The sequence below is a fragment of the Tripterygium wilfordii genome, chromosome 2, assembly GCF_013401445.1.
Source record: "Tripterygium wilfordii isolate XIE 37 chromosome 2, ASM1340144v1, whole genome shotgun sequence".
Taxonomy (NCBI): domain Eukaryota; kingdom Viridiplantae; phylum Streptophyta; class Magnoliopsida; order Celastrales; family Celastraceae; genus Tripterygium; species Tripterygium wilfordii.
This window is the reverse complement of record NC_052233.1, coordinates 7903814-7922089: the sequence shown is the minus strand read 5'-3', so window position 1 is coordinate 7922089 and position 18276 is coordinate 7903814. Positions and strand designations below refer to the sequence as shown.

General features: G+C 38.3%; 5 protein-coding genes across 8 annotated transcripts in view; 2 read left to right on the top strand and 3 right to left on the bottom strand.

Annotated features, from left to right (window-relative positions):
- Nucleotides 1-456: 456 nt before the first annotated feature.
- Nucleotides 457-3308, bottom strand: LOC120013858 (elongation factor 1-alpha-like). Its single transcript, XM_038865822.1, has 3 exons — nt 3166-3308; nt 1671-2145; nt 457-1556 (listed from the first exon to the last, which is right to left on the bottom strand). The coding sequence occupies exons 2-3, from the start codon at nt 2130-2132 to the stop codon at nt 675-677; spliced, it is 1344 nt and encodes a 447-aa protein (XP_038721750.1). The 5' UTR covers nt 2133-2145; nt 3166-3308; the 3' UTR covers nt 457-674.
- A 1052-nt stretch (nt 3309-4360) lies between these two features.
- LOC119982369 (vicilin-like seed storage protein At2g28490) lies at nt 4361-6527 on the bottom strand. Its single transcript, XM_038825701.1, has 5 exons — nt 6151-6527; nt 5873-6054; nt 5633-5713; nt 5061-5471; nt 4361-4942 (listed from the first exon to the last, which is right to left on the bottom strand). Exons 1-5 carry the CDS (start codon nt 6476-6478, stop codon nt 4475-4477), a joined length of 1470 nt encoding a protein of 489 aa, XP_038681629.1. The 5' UTR covers nt 6479-6527; the 3' UTR covers nt 4361-4474.
- Nucleotides 6528-8503: 1976 nt separating this feature from the next.
- Nucleotides 8504-12381, top strand: LOC119980282 (exonuclease V, chloroplastic-like). Its single transcript, XM_038822923.1, has 7 exons — nt 8504-9006; nt 9737-9841; nt 10096-10217; nt 10706-10855; nt 10994-11147; nt 11461-11537; nt 11803-12381. The coding sequence occupies exons 1-7, from the start codon at nt 8629-8631 to the stop codon at nt 12047-12049; spliced, it is 1233 nt and encodes a 410-aa protein (XP_038678851.1). The 5' UTR covers nt 8504-8628; the 3' UTR covers nt 12050-12381.
- A 138-nt stretch (nt 12382-12519) lies between these two features.
- On the top strand, nt 12520-14084 carry LOC120016252 (adenylate kinase isoenzyme 6 homolog). Of its 2 annotated transcripts, none has more exons than XM_038868936.1 (4): nt 12520-12658; nt 13022-13227; nt 13511-13656; nt 13763-14084. In XM_038868936.1, exons 2-4 carry the CDS (start codon nt 13024-13026, stop codon nt 13947-13949), a joined length of 537 nt encoding a protein of 178 aa, XP_038724864.1. In that variant the 5' UTR covers nt 12520-12658; nt 13022-13023; the 3' UTR covers nt 13950-14084. The 2 variants fall into 2 exon arrangements, with proteins under 2 accessions (XP_038724864.1, XP_038724872.1); XM_038868944.1 differs by having other exon boundaries at nt 12545-12658; nt 13012-13227.
- Nucleotides 14085-14863: 779 nt separating this feature from the next.
- Nucleotides 14864-18276, bottom strand: part of LOC120009206 (tRNA ligase 1) — a 28129-nt gene continuing 24716 nt past the window's right edge. The window contains exons 26-28 of one of the 3 annotated variants that reach the window (XM_038859679.1): nt 17227-17329; nt 16804-16962; nt 14864-15588 (exon numbers count right to left, since the gene is read on the bottom strand). In XM_038859679.1, coding sequence (XP_038715607.1) covers nt 15202-15588; nt 16804-16962; nt 17227-17329 — 649 coding nt within the window. In that variant the 3' untranslated portion in view covers nt 14864-15201. Of the gene's footprint in view, nt 15589-16803; nt 16963-17226; nt 17330-17454; nt 17722-18276 lie in introns of those variants that run through there. The other 2 variants (XM_038859687.1, XR_005470651.1) reach the window with 2 other exon arrangements.

The following is an 18276-nucleotide window of genomic DNA, read 5'->3' as shown; positions in this document are numbered from 1 at the left end:
ATGGTGCCTCATTTTTTAAAAACACTACGACAGAGGGCCAAGACCTATAAGCAATTCTCTAGGCAAAAACTATTACTACTAGTGCCTGAATTACATTTACTTTGTGTCAACAGTACTCACTTTCAACATCTATTGATTATTTGCTTGAGAGAAAAGACGATGCCAGGGCTCGAAAGCCTCTCATATTATAAGTCTATCACCAAGATAGTTCTCTCACTTACGCAGATTGTCTGAAGACAGAAGAAAAACCCACCCCACCATGAAAGCCTTGGTTTTGTTTATATCACAAGGAAGATAGTTTTTATTTTGTTTAATCAATTTAATCCAACCAACAAGTAGAAAAAGGTAAGTGAAGACCAAACAACTGAAGTAATAATCTGGTCAGGCCATATACAAAAACAACGAATTCTATATAAAAAAAAAAAAACTTGGACAGAATTAAATCAATTCAAAACAAGAAACCAAGAGGGTAATTGAAAACATAAATTTTACCACGACGAAACTCTGCATGTTCATGAACCACCGTACAAGTCTAATGACTGATAACAAAACCAAGAAATAAAGACCCAAGATGTCCACAAATGATAAAAATTCCACGAAAAAGGTTACAAAATCGCAGACTAAATGCAAATATAACCACTACACTAGGTAATAGAAATCAACTAAAAGACATCTCACTTCTTCTTAGCAGCAGACTTGGTGACCTTGGCACCAGATGCATCCTTCTTATCAACACTCTTGATGACACCCACGGCCACAGTCTGGCGCATGTCCCTCACAGCAAAACGACCAAGAGGAGGGTACTCGGAGAAGGTCTCCACCACCATAGGCTTGGTTGGAATCATCTTCACCATTCCTGCATCACCATTCTTCAAAAATTTTGGCTCCTTCTCAAGCTCCTTACCGGATCGCCTGTCAATCTTAGTCAAGATCTCAGCAAACTTAACAGCAATGTGGGATGTGTGGCAATCAAGGACCGGGGCATAGCCATTTCCAATCTGCCCAGGGTGGTTCATGATGATGACCTGAGAGGTGAAGCTGGCAGCCCCCTTAGCAGGATCATTTTTGGAGTCAGAAGCAACAAAACCACGCTTCAGATCCTTCACAGCAACGTTCTTGACATTGAAACCAACATTGTCACCAGGCAAGGCCTCCAGCAGAGCCTCATGGTGCATCTCAACAGACTTAACTTCAGTTGTGAGTCCAGTAGGACCAAAGGTCACAACCATACCAGGCTTCACGACGCCAGTCTCAACACGTCCAACTGGGACAGTTCCAATACCACCAATCTTGTAAACATCCTGAAGAGGAAGACGGAGGGGCTTGTCTGAGGGCCTCTTGGGTTCATTGATCATGTCAAGAGCATCAAGGAGGGTTGGGCCCTTGTACCAGTCAAGGTTGGTAGATCTCTCAATCATGTTATCACCCTCAAAACCAGAGATGGGAACAAATGGGATCTTGTCAGGGTTGTAACCAACCTTCTTCAAGTAGGAAGAAACTTCCTTCACAATTTCATCATACCTAGCCTTGGAGTATTTGGGGGTTGTGGCGTCCATCTAGATATAGACATTATAAAGAAACAATTAGCAAAAGGCATATCATCAAAAAAAGAACATCTAAAGAGATTGACAGTTTAAATGGCAGTGATTTCTGTAGAACAGAGAGTTTACCTTGTTGCAGCAACAGATCATTTGTTTCACACCAAGGGTGAAAGCAAGCAATGCATGCTCACGGGTCTGGCCATCCTTGGAAATACCAGCTTCAAAACCACCAGTGGTTGAGTCAATAATGAGGACAGCACAGTCAGCCTGTGAGGTACCAGTGATCATATTCTTAATAAAGTCACGATGTCCAGGAGCATCAATGACAGTGCAGTAGTACTTTGTGGTCTCAAACTTCCACAGAGCAATATCAATGGTGATACCACGTTCGCGCTCAGCCTTGAGTTTGTCCAACACCCAGGCATACTTGAATGACCTCTTGTTCATCTCAGCAGCTTCCTTCTCAAACCTCTCAATAACACGCTTGTCAATTCCACCAAGCTTGTAAATCAAGTGCCCCGTGGTGGTTGACTTACCAGAATCGACATGGCCAATGACCACGATGTTGATGTGAGTCTTCTCCTTACCCATTATGGAATTCTAGCTGAAAAATTCCAGTGTAATAATAAGTTAAAGCTAACGTTTAACTAAATTCAAAAGAACAATGAAAACTCAAACCGCTAGTTATTACACAATGAAATAGTAGTAAAAGCAATAAAATAACTATTCCTACAGAAATATCAGAGCACCAACCGTGGAAGGAAGAATCAAAATCAAAATCTTTAACTAGTAGTTGCTCAAACATAACATCACAACTAAAGCAAACTAGCTCGTTAAGCTATAGTTTGATATTGCATGAGCTTACAATCACATAAAGCAAATATATAGAACTACAGAGCTTGTTATCCAGACACCATTTATATCTTACCAATTTCCCCCTCATACCATCCGATTTGCTTCCACCAAAATACCACAGGTTAAAAAGCATAAAGAAACAGAGATCAAATAAAAAGTGGGCTACAGAAATGTCAACTTTTCTGACAAATTAAGCTCAGACGATTAAGAGATTTAAAATTCGAAAACAAGCTGATAACGTCAACAGCCTCATGTAGATGCATCCACGAAATAAATAAGAATCTGTATTCCAATTAAGTAACTCGAACGAAAACGAGCACACAACAGATAGAAATTAATCATCAAAACTAAAACTGGAACGAAAGAAAAAATTGACACAATCATATACAATTAAGAACCACTACATTAGTCATGGGTGGCACAAGTCAAAAAGCAGACTGAACCGCATAGTGAAAAAATTACAACAAAATCCCAATCACAAGCGTATTAAAGAGAAATCGACGGGAACCTGATCAGTGTACAAGGTAACCAATTCATCTAAACCCACACTAACATAACATGCAATTAGATAACTGATGGATATAAACCAGATCTGAACGCATAGTAATACATCAAAACAAAACCTTATACTTCCATTCATTGAATCAAATTAAACGACAAAACAGACTTCTATGAAAGCAAATGCTGTAACAGATGAAAGATATATAATTCATAAAAATACAAAGAACAAGAGGCAGAGAACTGCATCTGACAGGAGAAGGATCTATACCTGTAGCTGACAAGTAGAATTCAAGAAGAACGATCGACTGTCTTTCCTCGCAGACTTGGAAGGACTCAGAAAAATGGAGGAAGAGATTTGAGAAGAGGAGGTGCTTTTATAGAGTGGCAATCGGGGCACAACGAGGCTAGGGTTTCTTTTTCAGCCGTTGGATCAGGAAAGATATTCAACGGTTGTGGATATTTAGCAGCCAGAAGGGTTTGTTGCAAATGTGATGCCCTAAATGTGAACAGCGTGACCACACAATTTTCCTTAGTAAATTACAATAATACCCTTGACGTTGTTACAACATACCACTGCGATTAAATATTACAATCAAGATTTGTATTAAATTAAAAAATAGTACAAGTTATTGTTTGAGATATGGGAAGATTTCATACACCTTTTATCGTATTCTTATTTTAGTTTTGTTGATTTGTTGCTAGTTCGTAGATATAGTCTACGATCTTTGTTATGTTCAATAAGAAATACGTAATGTTTCTTCACCATATCATCTCCTATAGAGAGGAAATTTGGTTCTTCTCATCCAATTGTCGTGGATTCTTCGCAACACCGGTTATGTTGGTGTATTCCATCGACACATATTTGATGCACAATGATGAGGCTCCTATATATGGTGGAGATTCTTCGTGAATGGGAAATCAAGAATTTTGATCCAATCCATATGTATTCTTTTGCTTTTTGTTTTTGTTTAGTATGTTCGAGTTTAGCCCGAGATAGTGTTATTTGGGTACATCACGATGTTGCCCGATGTTAGTCCAGTGTTTGTTTTTCAATTTTGTTATTCCTTTGCTAGTATTTTTAAATTTCTAGGCCGCTAATGTGGCGTTAGGTATAATGTTTGCTACTATAAAATGAAGTGTTGGGTTTGACCTCTTTATTGGGAAAAAAAATATATTTTTAAGGGGCGACCATGTTGTAGTGTGGTCGGCCAAGACAGATTATCGTCTTAGTTAATTTCATTTTATGACAATACCTACATATTTATTTGAAATTTGTTATGGGAAATGAGATTATTAGAACCTTAACCTTAAACTTAATCATGTTCCCCATGCAAAATGTTCCATCTTTTGGTAAAACCGACCATAAATTCCTGCTAAAAATAGTGCAAATCTGTGGGCATTTTACATGGACAAAAAGCTTCAATTCATATTGAAAAGCAGATATGGTGCACATGAATAGACAATTCAATATTTTATTCACATCCAGAAAACACAGAAATCTTGAACAAACCACTAGGAGAAACAAAGTGGAAACTGAACAAACTACAACCCCATTTTATTCACTACTCTACTCCTCTCTAATCAAACCCCATAATCATATCATTCTCAAAGCTCTTGAACATCTTTGGCATCAATGTCTCCTCCTTGTGGTACTCAGTGTCTGGAGGTGCTGCAGATGCTGAAGGCAATATAACGGCCTCACGTTGCGAGTCAAGGAAGCGCCTACTCCTGTCCTCACTAATACCCATTGAAGCTGCAAGCTCCGGGCCTTGGAGAACATGTAGAAGTGAGTTTGCACCAGCCAAGAACTGAGGCCTGTTCTTCCGCGCAGAGGTTGTGAATCCAAAAAACTCGAATGGGCCTGTCCGGGATGCAATTTGACAGAAGGCAAAGTATCTTGGTACCCAGAACACGTCGCCTTCGCTTACTTTAGCGTTCATGGCCGAGGTACCGTTGGGGTACACAATCTGAATTCTACCGGTTCCTTTCAAAACAATTCCATACTCTGTTGCTGTTGGATTTAGATGGGGTGCCAGCATTGATCCCTGGAATGCAAATGCAGGCAATTGTGAGCATCTACTGAAGAGCATATGAAACACTACTCATCTCAAAAACGTTAAGAATACAGCCATGAGGCCTAATGAAAGTTTTGAAGTTGATTACCGCGGTCAGATTGACGAAATAGATTCCAATGCCGGAATGTTTGAGGGGGCTGTAATCGGATGCATCAATGGCCATGCTGGAACCATATCTGTTTTTGAAGTCAGGACTTCTACCATAGATGTTGTAGCAGTCAGGGGCTTTACCAGTCCTGTCACCCTGCCTCCTGTTTTCCTCTCCGAATACAGAAATCAAGAGCTTTCTCCAAGACCATTTTGTTTGGTCTTCTTCTTGTTCTTCTTGTTCTTCTTGTTCTTGGTGGTAATCCACTATTCTCTTTAGGTGTTGGAGCCTATCTTTCTCTTTCAGTTGAAGGAATTTTGACCATACCCTTGGCGCACGAGAATCGCCAACGAATACGATTGGACCTCCTTGTTGCCTGCTAAAAATATCTCTCAATTCCTTCCTTGTGACCTTTTGAGAACATTATGTTAAGTTTTTCAAACACAGTCGATAAAGAATAAGAAAAGAAACAAGTGATAATCTACACTGTCAAAACTAAATTATGGGATTCAAGAAATGAGACAGTCTGTGTTAGAATATATGAATGGTTGCTAATGAGGACGTTTGCTTACATTGAATGCATTTGTGAGTGTTTCAGGATCGAAACCGGCAAGAATAGACGTAGGATATGACCCTCCGCCGAGGTAGAAAGACTGCAGATAATTTATTTTTTTGATAAGTTGATTAGTTAAGTCTGCTAAATCATACAACAATTTGCAACCAAATAACAAAAAATATGCAGAACCAGCTGGATTTCTGTTACTTGGATTCACAGCTACAATATAGTTACTTGAAACATGATTAAAACGTACCTGGAAGAGACCTAAGCCCAAGCTCTCAGATGGGTTAATACTGCATATGATGTGAAGCCTCTGACCCTCCTCTGTGTTCACTATATAGAATGCAGAACCAGCTGGAATGCGATATATATCACCATCCTTCAATGACCTCTCCGACAGTTCATCTTTGTAAATATGTCCAATCTTTGCTTCTCCTACAAAACAAAACCAAGTTCATGATTATTTCCATATCAAGCATCAAAGAAAGTTTCCAGAGTAATCCTTTATAATGAGAGGTAACCATTCTTTACCTCGACGAATGAAGATGATCAAACTGGAGTCAAGATACTGAGGAATGAAGAGGCTCTGAGGCTCCATAGTAATGAACCCAATGTGCATAGGTCTGTCCACAATTCTTCCTCCAAAGCTCCTCACTACCCTCATCTCTCCTGCATCAGTTCTCACCACTCTCTTTGAGTCCTGCAACAAGAACGATGCTTTTCCCTCTTCTGGGTACTTTTCTCTTCTTCGCTCTTCTGGGCCCCACTCTTCCTCTCCCTCTTCTCTATACCCCATTGAAACGCTCACTCCATAACCCACCACAAGCAGTAAAAGCAAAAGAGCCGCTTTGTTTCCCATAACTGATTCCTTTCCTCACACTCTCTGTGCGTATTAGGTGTTTGATATTTGTTCCGAGTGGGTTGAGACTTGAGAGGAGCCGCTTTATGAAGAGGTGAAGGGAGAGAATCGAGGGAAACAGGTGTCTTTCATGCGGAGTTGGTGGGTTTGCTGGCAGATGATTGTGTAGACACAGTTGAGGTCTGTTAAGAAATACCGGATCGCAAGGGTGACAGAGTTTCATATCTTCTTCCCTAGTAAGAATAGCGATTCTCAACTTATTCAGAGAAAGGGAAAATGGAAGGAAACAGAAACTGCGAATGCCACGCAAGGCTCAGCGGGATCAAAATGCTCCGACTTTTTCTTCTTTAAGTTTCACATTTGGCAACACGTACTAATTTTGGAAAGAACATTTTCCTTCCCACCGGAAATAAATAACTTTCTCAGTTTGTGTCCTGTCCAACCAGAATCAGCCACTCCAATGGGCTAAAACCTCGAAGTTGGGCCAAGTTGAAGATATAACAATTATCATAGGCCCATGTTACCGGTGGGCCTTCTACCCATCAAAAAAACGATTAAATGAAATGACAAAGCAAGGGTTAATTTAACCTTTTGTCACCAATAATCGAATGTTCAAATGTTACAATTTAACAATTAAAAAATTAAAATTTATTTCAATTTAGTGACTCGGATAGATTTTGGGACTTTAGAATAGTCAATCCTCAAAAATGAACACATTGATTGTTCCAAATCGATACTCGAATGTTTAAATGTTGCAACTTAGTAATCAAAAATTAAAATTTGTTTCAATTTAGTAACTCGGGCATATTTTGGGACTTTAGAGCAGTTAATCCCAAAAATGAACACATTGATTGTCTGAAAGTCACAAAAATCTATCTAAGTTACTAAGTTAGAACAAAATTTGAACTTTCGATTACTAAGTTGAAACATTAAAACATTAGATGACCAAATTGAAATCTTGATGACGAAAAGCTGTATTAACCCGACGAACCAAGTCATTCACTCTTAGATCTAGAAAAAGTTACAAAAACACCCAGAAAATAGCTAGTAAAATCAAAGGGAAACCCGGAGAGGAAGAAGAAGAGAGGATGATCTAAGCCTCCTCAAGAAGCAAAAAAGTTAGGAGCTTTTTACTCTCTCCCTCAGAAAAGTTCTCTCATGGTTCAAACTTCAAAATGTTGCCGTTTCATAAACTTTTTACAAAATTATAGATTTGGATTTCACATTATCATATAATCTACTTGTATGCATGATTGAAGAATTAGTAGTAACTTTTCTTTATCTCCACAAACTGAAAGTTACTAAATATTAAAGGATATGGTATGCTTCTCCTTTTTGTTTAGCAATTAAGTCAAGTCTATGATTCCATATTTCCATTGAATGTGAACAAAGCAAAGTTGCTTGCTACATATAGGCGCTTTATTTCTCTCTTTTTTCTAATCAACATATAGACTTTTGTTAAAGCGTGGTTTGGACCACTTCTTTTTGATCCATGAATGTCCTATGTAGTGGACGTTCCTCTTTAGAAAGAAAAAAATTGCAATAGCTTACCCTCAAAGGAACCGTGCAAGTAGCACACATTTGTAATCTCCGTCGGGTGAGTGTAAAGGGTCTTGCCTTGGAGATGTTACGAGATATACAGAGAAGTTTTGGTTGGTATGGGGAAGTTGAATATGATAACCACTTGCAAATGTGAAAGATTGCAAGTTCAACCCCACGCTCAATATTTTCGACTTTATTTCCTTGCATAGACATATGAGAGGTTTTGTGAAGTTAACTCTTATTTGTGGGTTTCGATCTCGTTCTCTCTACATGGGATTCGGTTCGATCTTATATGTGATCAGTGTGGAACGAATTGGGTTGACGATCCAAGTTTAAAATTGAACTATCTGTTCGGTGAACTTGTTGGACGGAAGAATTCTAAACTTTTTTAAAAAGAGGTTAGACGATAGAAAAAAAGAGGAGAGTTTCTTATCCAAGAAATGTACTCAACAGTCTCAACGGTCGTATGAGCGTCATATTGAAAGCGCACCCATTCCAACGGGCCTGAAATCTTAAATCCGAAGCAACTCGTACATAACTCACGACTCACTCAAACCCCTTAGACCCGGCGTGGCCAACTGTCATTTTTTCCAACTAAATCGTTCAAAATGAGCGAATCACAGTCCGAGTCGTTCTCCAACTCGCCCCATAACCGCCAAACCACCGATAACAGTCCCACGATCCCAATCGAGATCGTGAGCGAAGAAGAAATGGCTCTTCTTGAAGCAGCTTTAGCGGCAACTCGCTCTTCTTTCTCTTCCCCCGCTATTTCTTCAATTTGTTCTCCCTCTCGATCCTCTCAGTTCCAGAGGAATGCGAGGTCTGTTCACTCCATTACTCTCCTTTCTAAGAGGCGATTGTCGTATTGCTCCCAATCGGATATTGAGGATTTCGGTGGCACCCAGAAGAGGAACAGAGTGCCTGAGTCGTTGCTGCAGCGGTTCAGAAAGAATAGAGGCTTGAATGTCACCGATATCACCGCCACGGTACGGAGTTTCGGGATTCTTGTCGTTTCACTTCTGTTCTACTTGTTTGATCAGCTAGATTTTTTGTATGGTTTCATTGGTTCGTTTAGGATGCGATTATTGTAGAATTTGGAGTATTATTGTATTACGAAGCTCATCAGGTTCTTTAGATTATCTATGAACAATCATTACAAGCGAACATATGGCCCAATGGTAGAGTTGCAGGACTGGAACCTAGAGTTTACAGTTTCAATTCCTAGAGTGAACAGACTCACGGTATATATTTTGTGTGGTAAGGTCATAATTCTTGCTTGTCCCTGACCCGACACACTTGTGGAGCTTGTACACTGGTGGTTTTCACTTCTTTTTTATTTTTTTGTGGACGATCAATTGACTATGATATTTTAAACAGGCATTGCATTTATTGTTGCAAATTTAAATCACTTGTGGGAGCTTTAGTTTAATAATGGCACAGATATTGTTGTGTAACTCAGCATTTTGGCCATGATAATTTGGAGAAAATTTGCAGATTCATGATGCTCCCAATACCCTGTTATATCCTGTATAAGCATACTGATGGAAGGCAAATTTTGAGTATCTAATGTACTTTTACATTAAAATTAGTGTTTGATGTCCTTAATCTTTGTTAGATGTACTTGTCGAGAATGAGCATGTGTTAGATTCTAATATTTTGTAAGCATTGAAGAGAAGTACATAAAACATTCTCATTTGTGTTTTATGTTGATCATAGGAATGGTGTGAAAAACAAATGGAGTTCACTCTCCTCTTTGGCAAACGAGAAGTCAACGAAGCCATGAAAGCGGGTAGTGTTCGCCACGCAAAACTAGAAGAAGAGGTATAATTGGAAATTCTATGTTTTCCTTTTATTGCCACACTGTCCTCATTTTCATGTCTCTTACTGGAAACTTTAAAAATGGTTCCTTTGCTATTTGTAATTGGGGCACAAGGTGGCACTGCCCATCCTTCTCTATAATGATATATTCTCGTTAAGCTTCTAAGCACCAATCAATTACTCATTATAGGACTCATTCTTGGCTTTTATTATAGTATGCACTTTTCACAGCTATCCGATCTTCTGTTTGTTGGCAGGTTGTTAAAAAAGTCGAAGTTCGAGTTAAATCTATTGAAGATATTTGGGCTCTGAAGTTTTTGAATTTCATAACTGGTGCCAAGCAATTACTGTTCGAAGGACTAACTCGTGAACTTCCTCTGTAAGTTGGACAATTTGTTTTTTCAGTTGCTATCTTGGGCTTCTCATGGTTTAATTTGATTTCAGTAATCACCTTGCAATAATCTTTCTTTGTATGTAACTTGGGCTGGTAATTTTTCGTTATTTCTTCCATTGAAAGGGCATTAGTTTCATCCTCGGTTATTGCTTTTTCTATGAGAAAACTCTTGTTATTAGCTGGACTAGTAATATGATCTGTTTATATTAGAGAACAAGACGCATGTGGCATGGATTATATGTGAATCCTGATGGTAATTTCTGTGACATGTTTTAATCAAAGCGGATTTGAAGTCATATAATGCATTAGTAATGCAATTTTTAGCTTTTCAATGATCTTTTAAAGGTTTTTAGTCTAAAATTTTTAATAGATGTAATTGATTTATTCATTTGTTTAGGTCAGAAAGCCACTACATTTGATAGAGCTATTAGTTAAATTTTTTTTGATGGGATTATACTTGAATGTAAAATCAGAATATGCTTTGTGGAAGGTGTGTGGATGGTGGGCGTGGTTGACGAAGTCCAATTGCCAACAACAGACCCCAATAGATATCCTGTTCTAGTGGAGACAAAAACTCGTGTTCAAGACACACTTCCTGCTGAACCACAAAGAAGGAATGGAAGGTCAGGATTTCATTTTCAGTTTTAAACTAAGCAACGGGATTTACTTATAAAAAAAATAGTTGCTTTGGGATTTATTATTCATCTTATTGTATCTGGTTGCATATTCACGAATCATGATGAATCGCAATTATTTGGCAGGCTTCAGTTAATGTGCTACAAGTATATGTGGGACAGTTTGGTTGCTGATAAATTTCCCTCCAGGCAGTTTTTTGATTTCTTTTCCTTGGATCCTTATTATTTATTAAGTGAAGAAATTCAAGTGAGCACTGCAAGCTCAGGATTTCATGTAAAGGTAACTCCCCCCCAATGCATGATATCCCATTACTGTGATTATAGAATATAGACAGTGAGACAAAAGAAACGAAGGCGAATAAACAAGATGCTCCTCATTTAATGAAAAAACAAGTTTCTTTTTGTGCAATATGATTTGGATCACTTGATGATTCAATTGAAAGAGCTGTTAATCACTAAACTAGCTATGAGAAAAATAAACTGAATAATTGGATTGGTTGAATTTAGAGAGGCAAAGATTCATGGCATTCGTATAATTGATAATTTTAAATTCTCGTTTCTCAGTGTTTTATTTTTTCATATTGGCTGTACAGACCCTCGATGATGTACTTAAATGCTATAGTAACACATGTGAAATGCTGCTCCCTGCTCATGACCTGCTGTTGTTGAGGTAAGAATAACACCTTTTATGACATTCTTCGTTCGTAGATTTTTTTCTTTTCCAAAATCTAAGCTTCAAAATTTCAAAGGTCCCTGCTCATGTGCATTTACATGGTGTACAATGCAAAAAGAATGGAATGCATCTTGTTCGGGGTTGGGTAGAAATTAGAATGCTGTTCTCGTAAAAGCTTATTTGGGTGGCCTATACTGATATATGTAAGAACATACTTACAAAAACACTGTAGCAAGGCATTCACTCGGTTACTTTTGAGCAGATATGAGCTACAAAGGGATAATACAGTGCTTGGCGAGGATCATTTCACTTATGATCCCGACTGGGTGAAGAGTCAATTACAGGGCTGTCTGGAGTTTTGGCTGGGCGAGCGAAAAGCTAATTTCATTCTCGAAGAAGAGCAATGGAAATGTCGTTATTGCCAATTTGCCTCCGTGTGCCCTGCAAACTCAAAGCCTGATACCACACCAAGCTTGGAAAAGACGAACCCTAATGGCACTCCAAACTAAGCAATATACTTCAAACTTTTTCTTGCTTGTTCTTTGATCGGCTTCCTTGGTCTGAACTAGCAAGATCCTTGCAGAGGAGCAACAATTTTTTATGCAAGCTTCTTTGCACTGCTGTGTTTGCTAACCTGAAGACATATTGGTATCTTTCCTTCTGTATGTGCTGCAGTAATTTACCATTTCTCCATAGAAATGTCTGGGTATGTGCTGCAATTATTTATCATTTCTGTATAGAAATGTATGTATCTGTTGTAGGCTTTGTTGATTCATCATTGTACTAATGAATTCCTAATTTATAGTGATATTTATTCTTTGAAAATAATGGACATCTCTCTTCATTCATATCCTGTAAATTTTCCGGAAATGGCACAAATTCATGCTGTGAAAGGGATGACCAGTGATGTAGTTGGGCTGTTATGGACTGGGCCCTATAATGGCTCATTTTAACATTGGGCTGGGGTCTAAAAAGCTCATATTTTTGGGCTTCATGTGAAATACCGAAAGTGTCCTATTGCCTTTCCTTTCTCCATATTTCACCGCCATTGCCATCACTCGCTGCCGCTTCCCTCATCGTCCTATCGTTGGGTCGTCGTCAACTTCAACTGCTACCAGGTGCACGATTCAATTTCATTGTCCATTACTATTCTTCACTGAAGAGAACCTGAACTCATTTTTTCTTCTAATAATTATCGAGTCGAGGGTTTTTCCCTAGTTGGTTGTTATAGTCTATCTTACTGGTTTATTCTTTTCCCAATTATTTAAGATAATCAAATTGTTTGTGGATTTCTATACCTGCATAGAACATTAGGCTTCAGTTCGAAGTGATAAAGTTGGTCGGCTGTAGATTAATTCTAAGTTGTATGTTTGCTGAATTTGGTTGTCTGATATCTTATCACAATAATTTGATTATCGTTGATTGAAATCTATTCTTATTGCCCTCGTGCATCCTGTTTTTGTTTTTGTAGGTGTGCACAGCTATGGTGCAAGATAGAAATCAGAAGAGAACGAAACCTAACATCTTGGTGACTGGCACTCCAGGAACCGGAAAAACAACTATGTCATCTGCTCTAGCAGAGGCCTCCCAGCTCCGCCACATAAATATTGGGGAACTGGTAAAAGAGAAGAATCTCCATGATGGGTGGGATGAGCAGTTTGAGTGCCACGTTATCAATGAAGACTTGGTAATCTCGCTTGAACAGTAATCTCTACAGTCAAAATTTTGTGTGTGCGTCATGGATTCATGTAAATTCTCTTGTGTTTACATTATATAACCAGTCCAAGAATTAGCTACTATTGAACACTTGGTCGTTAGGACTGCTTTTAAGATGTGAATATCGCATGATTTGAAGTTGTTTGTGATGTAAAAATTCTTTGTGTTTCTAATGTTTCTTTGCTGTACTTATTTTTTTCAACATATGGAACTGGGTGAGAAAAGTTTCCATTTTCAATGCGTTTATTCTGAAGGTCTGTGATGAGCTTGAGGATATGATGGAAGAAGGTGGGACTATTGTGGACTACCATGGGTGCGATTTTTTCCCTGAACGATGGTTTGACTGTGTCGTGGTGCTTCAAACAGATAACACTGTGTTGTATGATCGCTTGAGCAAGAGGTATTGTATTGGTCTGCATGTTGATGATGCGACTGGTTTCTTGGTTCACCTGCTTGATTGATCCCTTGTCTTGTTCTTCTTTCTTATAAAACTATTTGTGTCTCAGAGGCTACTCGGGTTTGAAGCTATCAAACAATATTGAATCTGAAATTTTTGGAGTTTTGCTTGAGGAGGCAAAAGAAAGTTATCCGGAGGACATTGTGATGGCACTGAGGAGTGACAATATTGAGGATATCTCTAGAAATGTCGCTACTTTGACCGAATGGGTGATGCAATGGCAACCCAGATCATAATCTCAGCGAATATCAATGCATGTCTCCTTATACTTTTGCTTTTGGGTTCCTATGTTAGAATAGCTGGTTAGCGTGCTTGTTCCTTTAGGTTTCTCTTTGTAATCTGCCTGAAGGTTTTCGGTCTGGATGTATGGGATAACTGTGTTTGGTAAAATGTTGAAATAGTGCAATGTTGTGGTTGTGTTGATGTGATGTGCCTTGGCTGTCATTTAGTCGAGAGAACTGGTTGAACAGTGGCTATATTTTGCATGAGGGTTCCTTAATTTAAGTAACAGAGCTAGTTTTTCTTATAGATGATTCGCGGTTGCACGTGGATGACACCCCTTTGTTTCCTCAGAGACTCTAATTCAGTATTTTCACTTCCAGAAGGAATCTCTTTTAGTAACACTTGCATTCATGTCTGTTGGCTATGCTCGACACTTTCCCTATAGTGACTGATAATTTGTCTACAATCTTAGGTCAGCCCAATGTTCGTTATATATTATTCGCGCTCCCTCGACTTGCTTGTAGAACTTACACTGATCAAATGGATGAGTTGCCATGAAGTTTATAATTTACGTTGTTTGTGCCTTCAGTTTCCACTTGTGTTTTTTTCTTCTATTGTCCTCTTAAGTCTTAACTCGGTCATTAAGCTGTATAAGAAATACCAATGAGAAGTGGCCCGATTGACAATCAACTGAGTTACACATATATGTGTCCAAAGTTTGATTCTAATGAGAAACATATTTTTGAAAGTATTTCAAAAAAAAAAATCTCATCGATGCAAGTGTTTTTCTCTTTCAACCAATTTAGAGGCTCGCTTTCCACACCATCGGATTTACATTATTTCCTTCCCTTATACATGAGAAGATTACAGGGAGTTGAAAAGAATTTGATGTTGGATAGAATACCTTCTTCCAAAGTAAAATTTGGGATCAAAAACATGTAAGGTATGTACACAGACCATACCCCACATAATATGTGGACATGTTATTTCTGAGAATTGAATGTATTACCTCAGTTACACCCTGCTACTTTACTACTGAGTTGCATGTTAACCTGTATTTTGCATTATAACTGGAAAGAGGAAATAGTCGGAACCATCACAACTCCCTCCATCTGTTCGCCAGTGATCCTATACTAATAATTCTGTACAAAATTTTTTGGGAGCAGTTGCATCAAAAATTTCCCCTCGTTCCCATAACACTGGTTATTCAAAACGATTGTAATCGGTCAATCCAACTCTCAGAAGACGAATCCACTCCGGAGTCACTTAAAAAAATTCCAGTGTGCCTTCTATGGTTATTGGAGGATTGATTTCTATCCGAGTTGCTTTACCCTCAGAATGGAGCTGTGGCAATGTATTAGCTTCTTTGGGTGCAATCCCCTCCGCAGTCCACAAGGTAACGTGGGGCCAATTGTTTCTACAAACTATTTTTTCACCGTCAACAGAGCCAAGTTGAGCTTCCAGTGCTGCCATTTTATTTGTAAAGAGAATGGCAGTGAATTCTACAGGGACTTTCCGATCAAGGAAAAGGCCATAGCTAGCCACAGCTGTGACACCATGACTTCTCTTGTGAGCAAGAGTCACATGAGCCCTCTGAAGGCAGTTGTGCTTATCCTTGAGAAAAGCTTCAGCCTTTGGGTTCTGCCCAGCCAGCTGTTTCAATAGCAATATTGCATTAGATACGATAGCAAAGATGCTCACAGAATTTACTCAAATAAAACAGTTAAAGATGGGTAAGAAATGCAAACAACAAGGATTCACAAGACACCCGCAATAGGTGAGGTCGGGGATAGGCAAGATGTACGTAACCTTAGCCTTACCCATGCATAATATGCGAAAAGGCTGTTTCCAGGTCAAACTCCACCAAAGCGTAAACTATGTGTCCAAGGAAAAGTGATAACTTAAGTTGACACTTGGAGAAAAAGTGGTATAAATAATTTTTTACTTTCTTTTTTTCCAGCTTGATCGGTCAGGTTCAGTTCAGAGATATATCTACCGCAATTGTGAGATAAATTGGCACTCTGCAGCCAATAGCCAATTGCTTATCTCTAGGCACAAGATCAAATGCACAGACTGCACTGATTGTGACTACTGTTATATCAGGAATAAATTAGTAAAAAGCTAAGCTATAGAACTTAACTGAGAAATTAAAGTCCAGAAAGGCGCGAGCCCAGTTTGAGATTATAATGGGTCTCAAGTGCTTATGCTCTTCGAACTCTTAAGGCAGATAAAGAGATAAATATTAAATACACTAGAATAAGTGGTAAGCCATAGGGTACTTTAGTTATATGCATCGATGCTCGAACCTATGAAATGCACCTTTTCTGCATAAGCATGGCACTTCCTAAATAATTATGAGAGTTAAAATACACTAATCGAAGACTTTCTACCTTATCCAAAAGTGAAAACGGGTCCATCTACTTTTTTCCCATGCATAAAAGCCTTTTTTCTTTATTTTTAAACAGATTAGCCGTTTTTGCCTTCCAACCAAGTCCTATGTAGTCCTACTTTTCAGTCTAAATAATCCCCTCAAAATGATTTCTTAGAATCAAATAGAAGGTAAAAAAGGGAAATTATTCACTTTTGGATAAAGTAGAGCAGTTTCTAATGGAATAATCCCTAATTATGACAAGAAAGACCAAAATGTGCGCCTAAATGAAAGCCAAAAAGCTAGATAAAATAGGCCTAGCAAGTTGAGTATGGCTTTAAGACGTTCCAACTATGTTTCTTCCCATGAAATTTTTTGTAAAGATATTAGGCAGTCAATCAACATATCAGATGAACGCTATAATCAAGGCAGTTATACTTTAATTAGATATTCAGATCAGCTGCTTGTATGAGAATGAGCAGATATAATATTTCACTTACGCTATCCAAAAGATTCTGGATATCTGAAAGAGGCAAACTGACAGCAGCAAAAACAATGGTTCCAAGTCTCCTCTTCTCAGTGACTGGAGTTATGTATTCACCCTTTGTAATAGTTCTCAACTGTTCTAACACTTGCTTTACTGCAAATTCAAATGGAACCTGAATACATACATATAAAATTTTGCAACAGTAGTTCAGTAATATTATATTTTGGTAAAACTTGCTTATTTTTGGGTGGGTGTGCTCGAGTGTTTGGGCATGGGGTTGTGCATTGGTACTTTTATTTTGGACTTTCATATGACAAGGAATGTAAGAATAATTTTCAAGTACTTAAGCATACTGACGCCACTTGACTTAAGAAACGGTAATCACCTGAATAGAATTAAGATAAGAACACTGATGGCACTTGATTTAGGTATTCACCTGAATAGAATTAAGATATTCTGTATTGCCAAACATAGTCTCCCGCAGTTGCTTCTCCCATTTAGCCCACTCCTTAGCATATGAACCCTTAGTAGACTCCAACCTAAAGCGGGGAGGAAAAAGACGTTATGCCCACCCAGGATAGAGCTGAATGTATATAGTAGAGCTCTATGAAAGGGAAAATAAGAATTAGAATGTCAACCCATAATTTTTTTTTTAAAAAAAACTAAAAATCTAGAACACGGTTAATTCAGGGAGAAACTTGAGGAGGAGTTGGTACAATAAAAGTTTAAATAATAAAGATTCACCTTCCTAAAATTAATCTTAACTTCGCAAACTTGACTGAGACTAAGATCAAATTGTAAGGCTAAAAATACAATTGATTGACAACTAGATAACTAAGTACTCCTACTTTAAATGGATCAGTCTATATCACCATAACTGTCTACTCAACCCTGAAAGGCTGAAAGTGTACATCAACATTACAATCATTATTGTTACGAGAGAAGCTCTTTCTTGAAAGCTTTCATCTCTTTTTTTATTTCACATTCTTTCAATTCCTTTTACAGCACTAAATACAATCTAGTATATTCTAAAATACATGTACAATGACTCAATTACCCCCATATATTCTAACACCCCCCTTCAAGTTGGAGCATAGATATCAATCATGCCCAACTTGTTACAAATATCAGTTATTCGGCTCCCTGGTAGAGCTTTAGTAAATATGTCGGCTATTTGATCTCCAGTTCTAACATGGTTAAGACGAACCATTCCTTGTTGGAGTTTCTCTCGAATAAAGTGACAATCAACTTCGATATGTTTCGTACGCTCATGAAACACTGAGTTAGAAGCAATATGAATAGCTGCTTGATTATCACACCACAATCGCATGGGAGTCGAGTCTTTCATACCAATTTCCTCAAGCAAGTGACGCACCCACATAAGTTCACAAATAGATTGAGCCATGGCTCTATATTCAGACTCAGCACTCGACCGTGCAATTACATTTTGTTTCTTACTTTTCCATGATATCAAATTTCCTCCAAT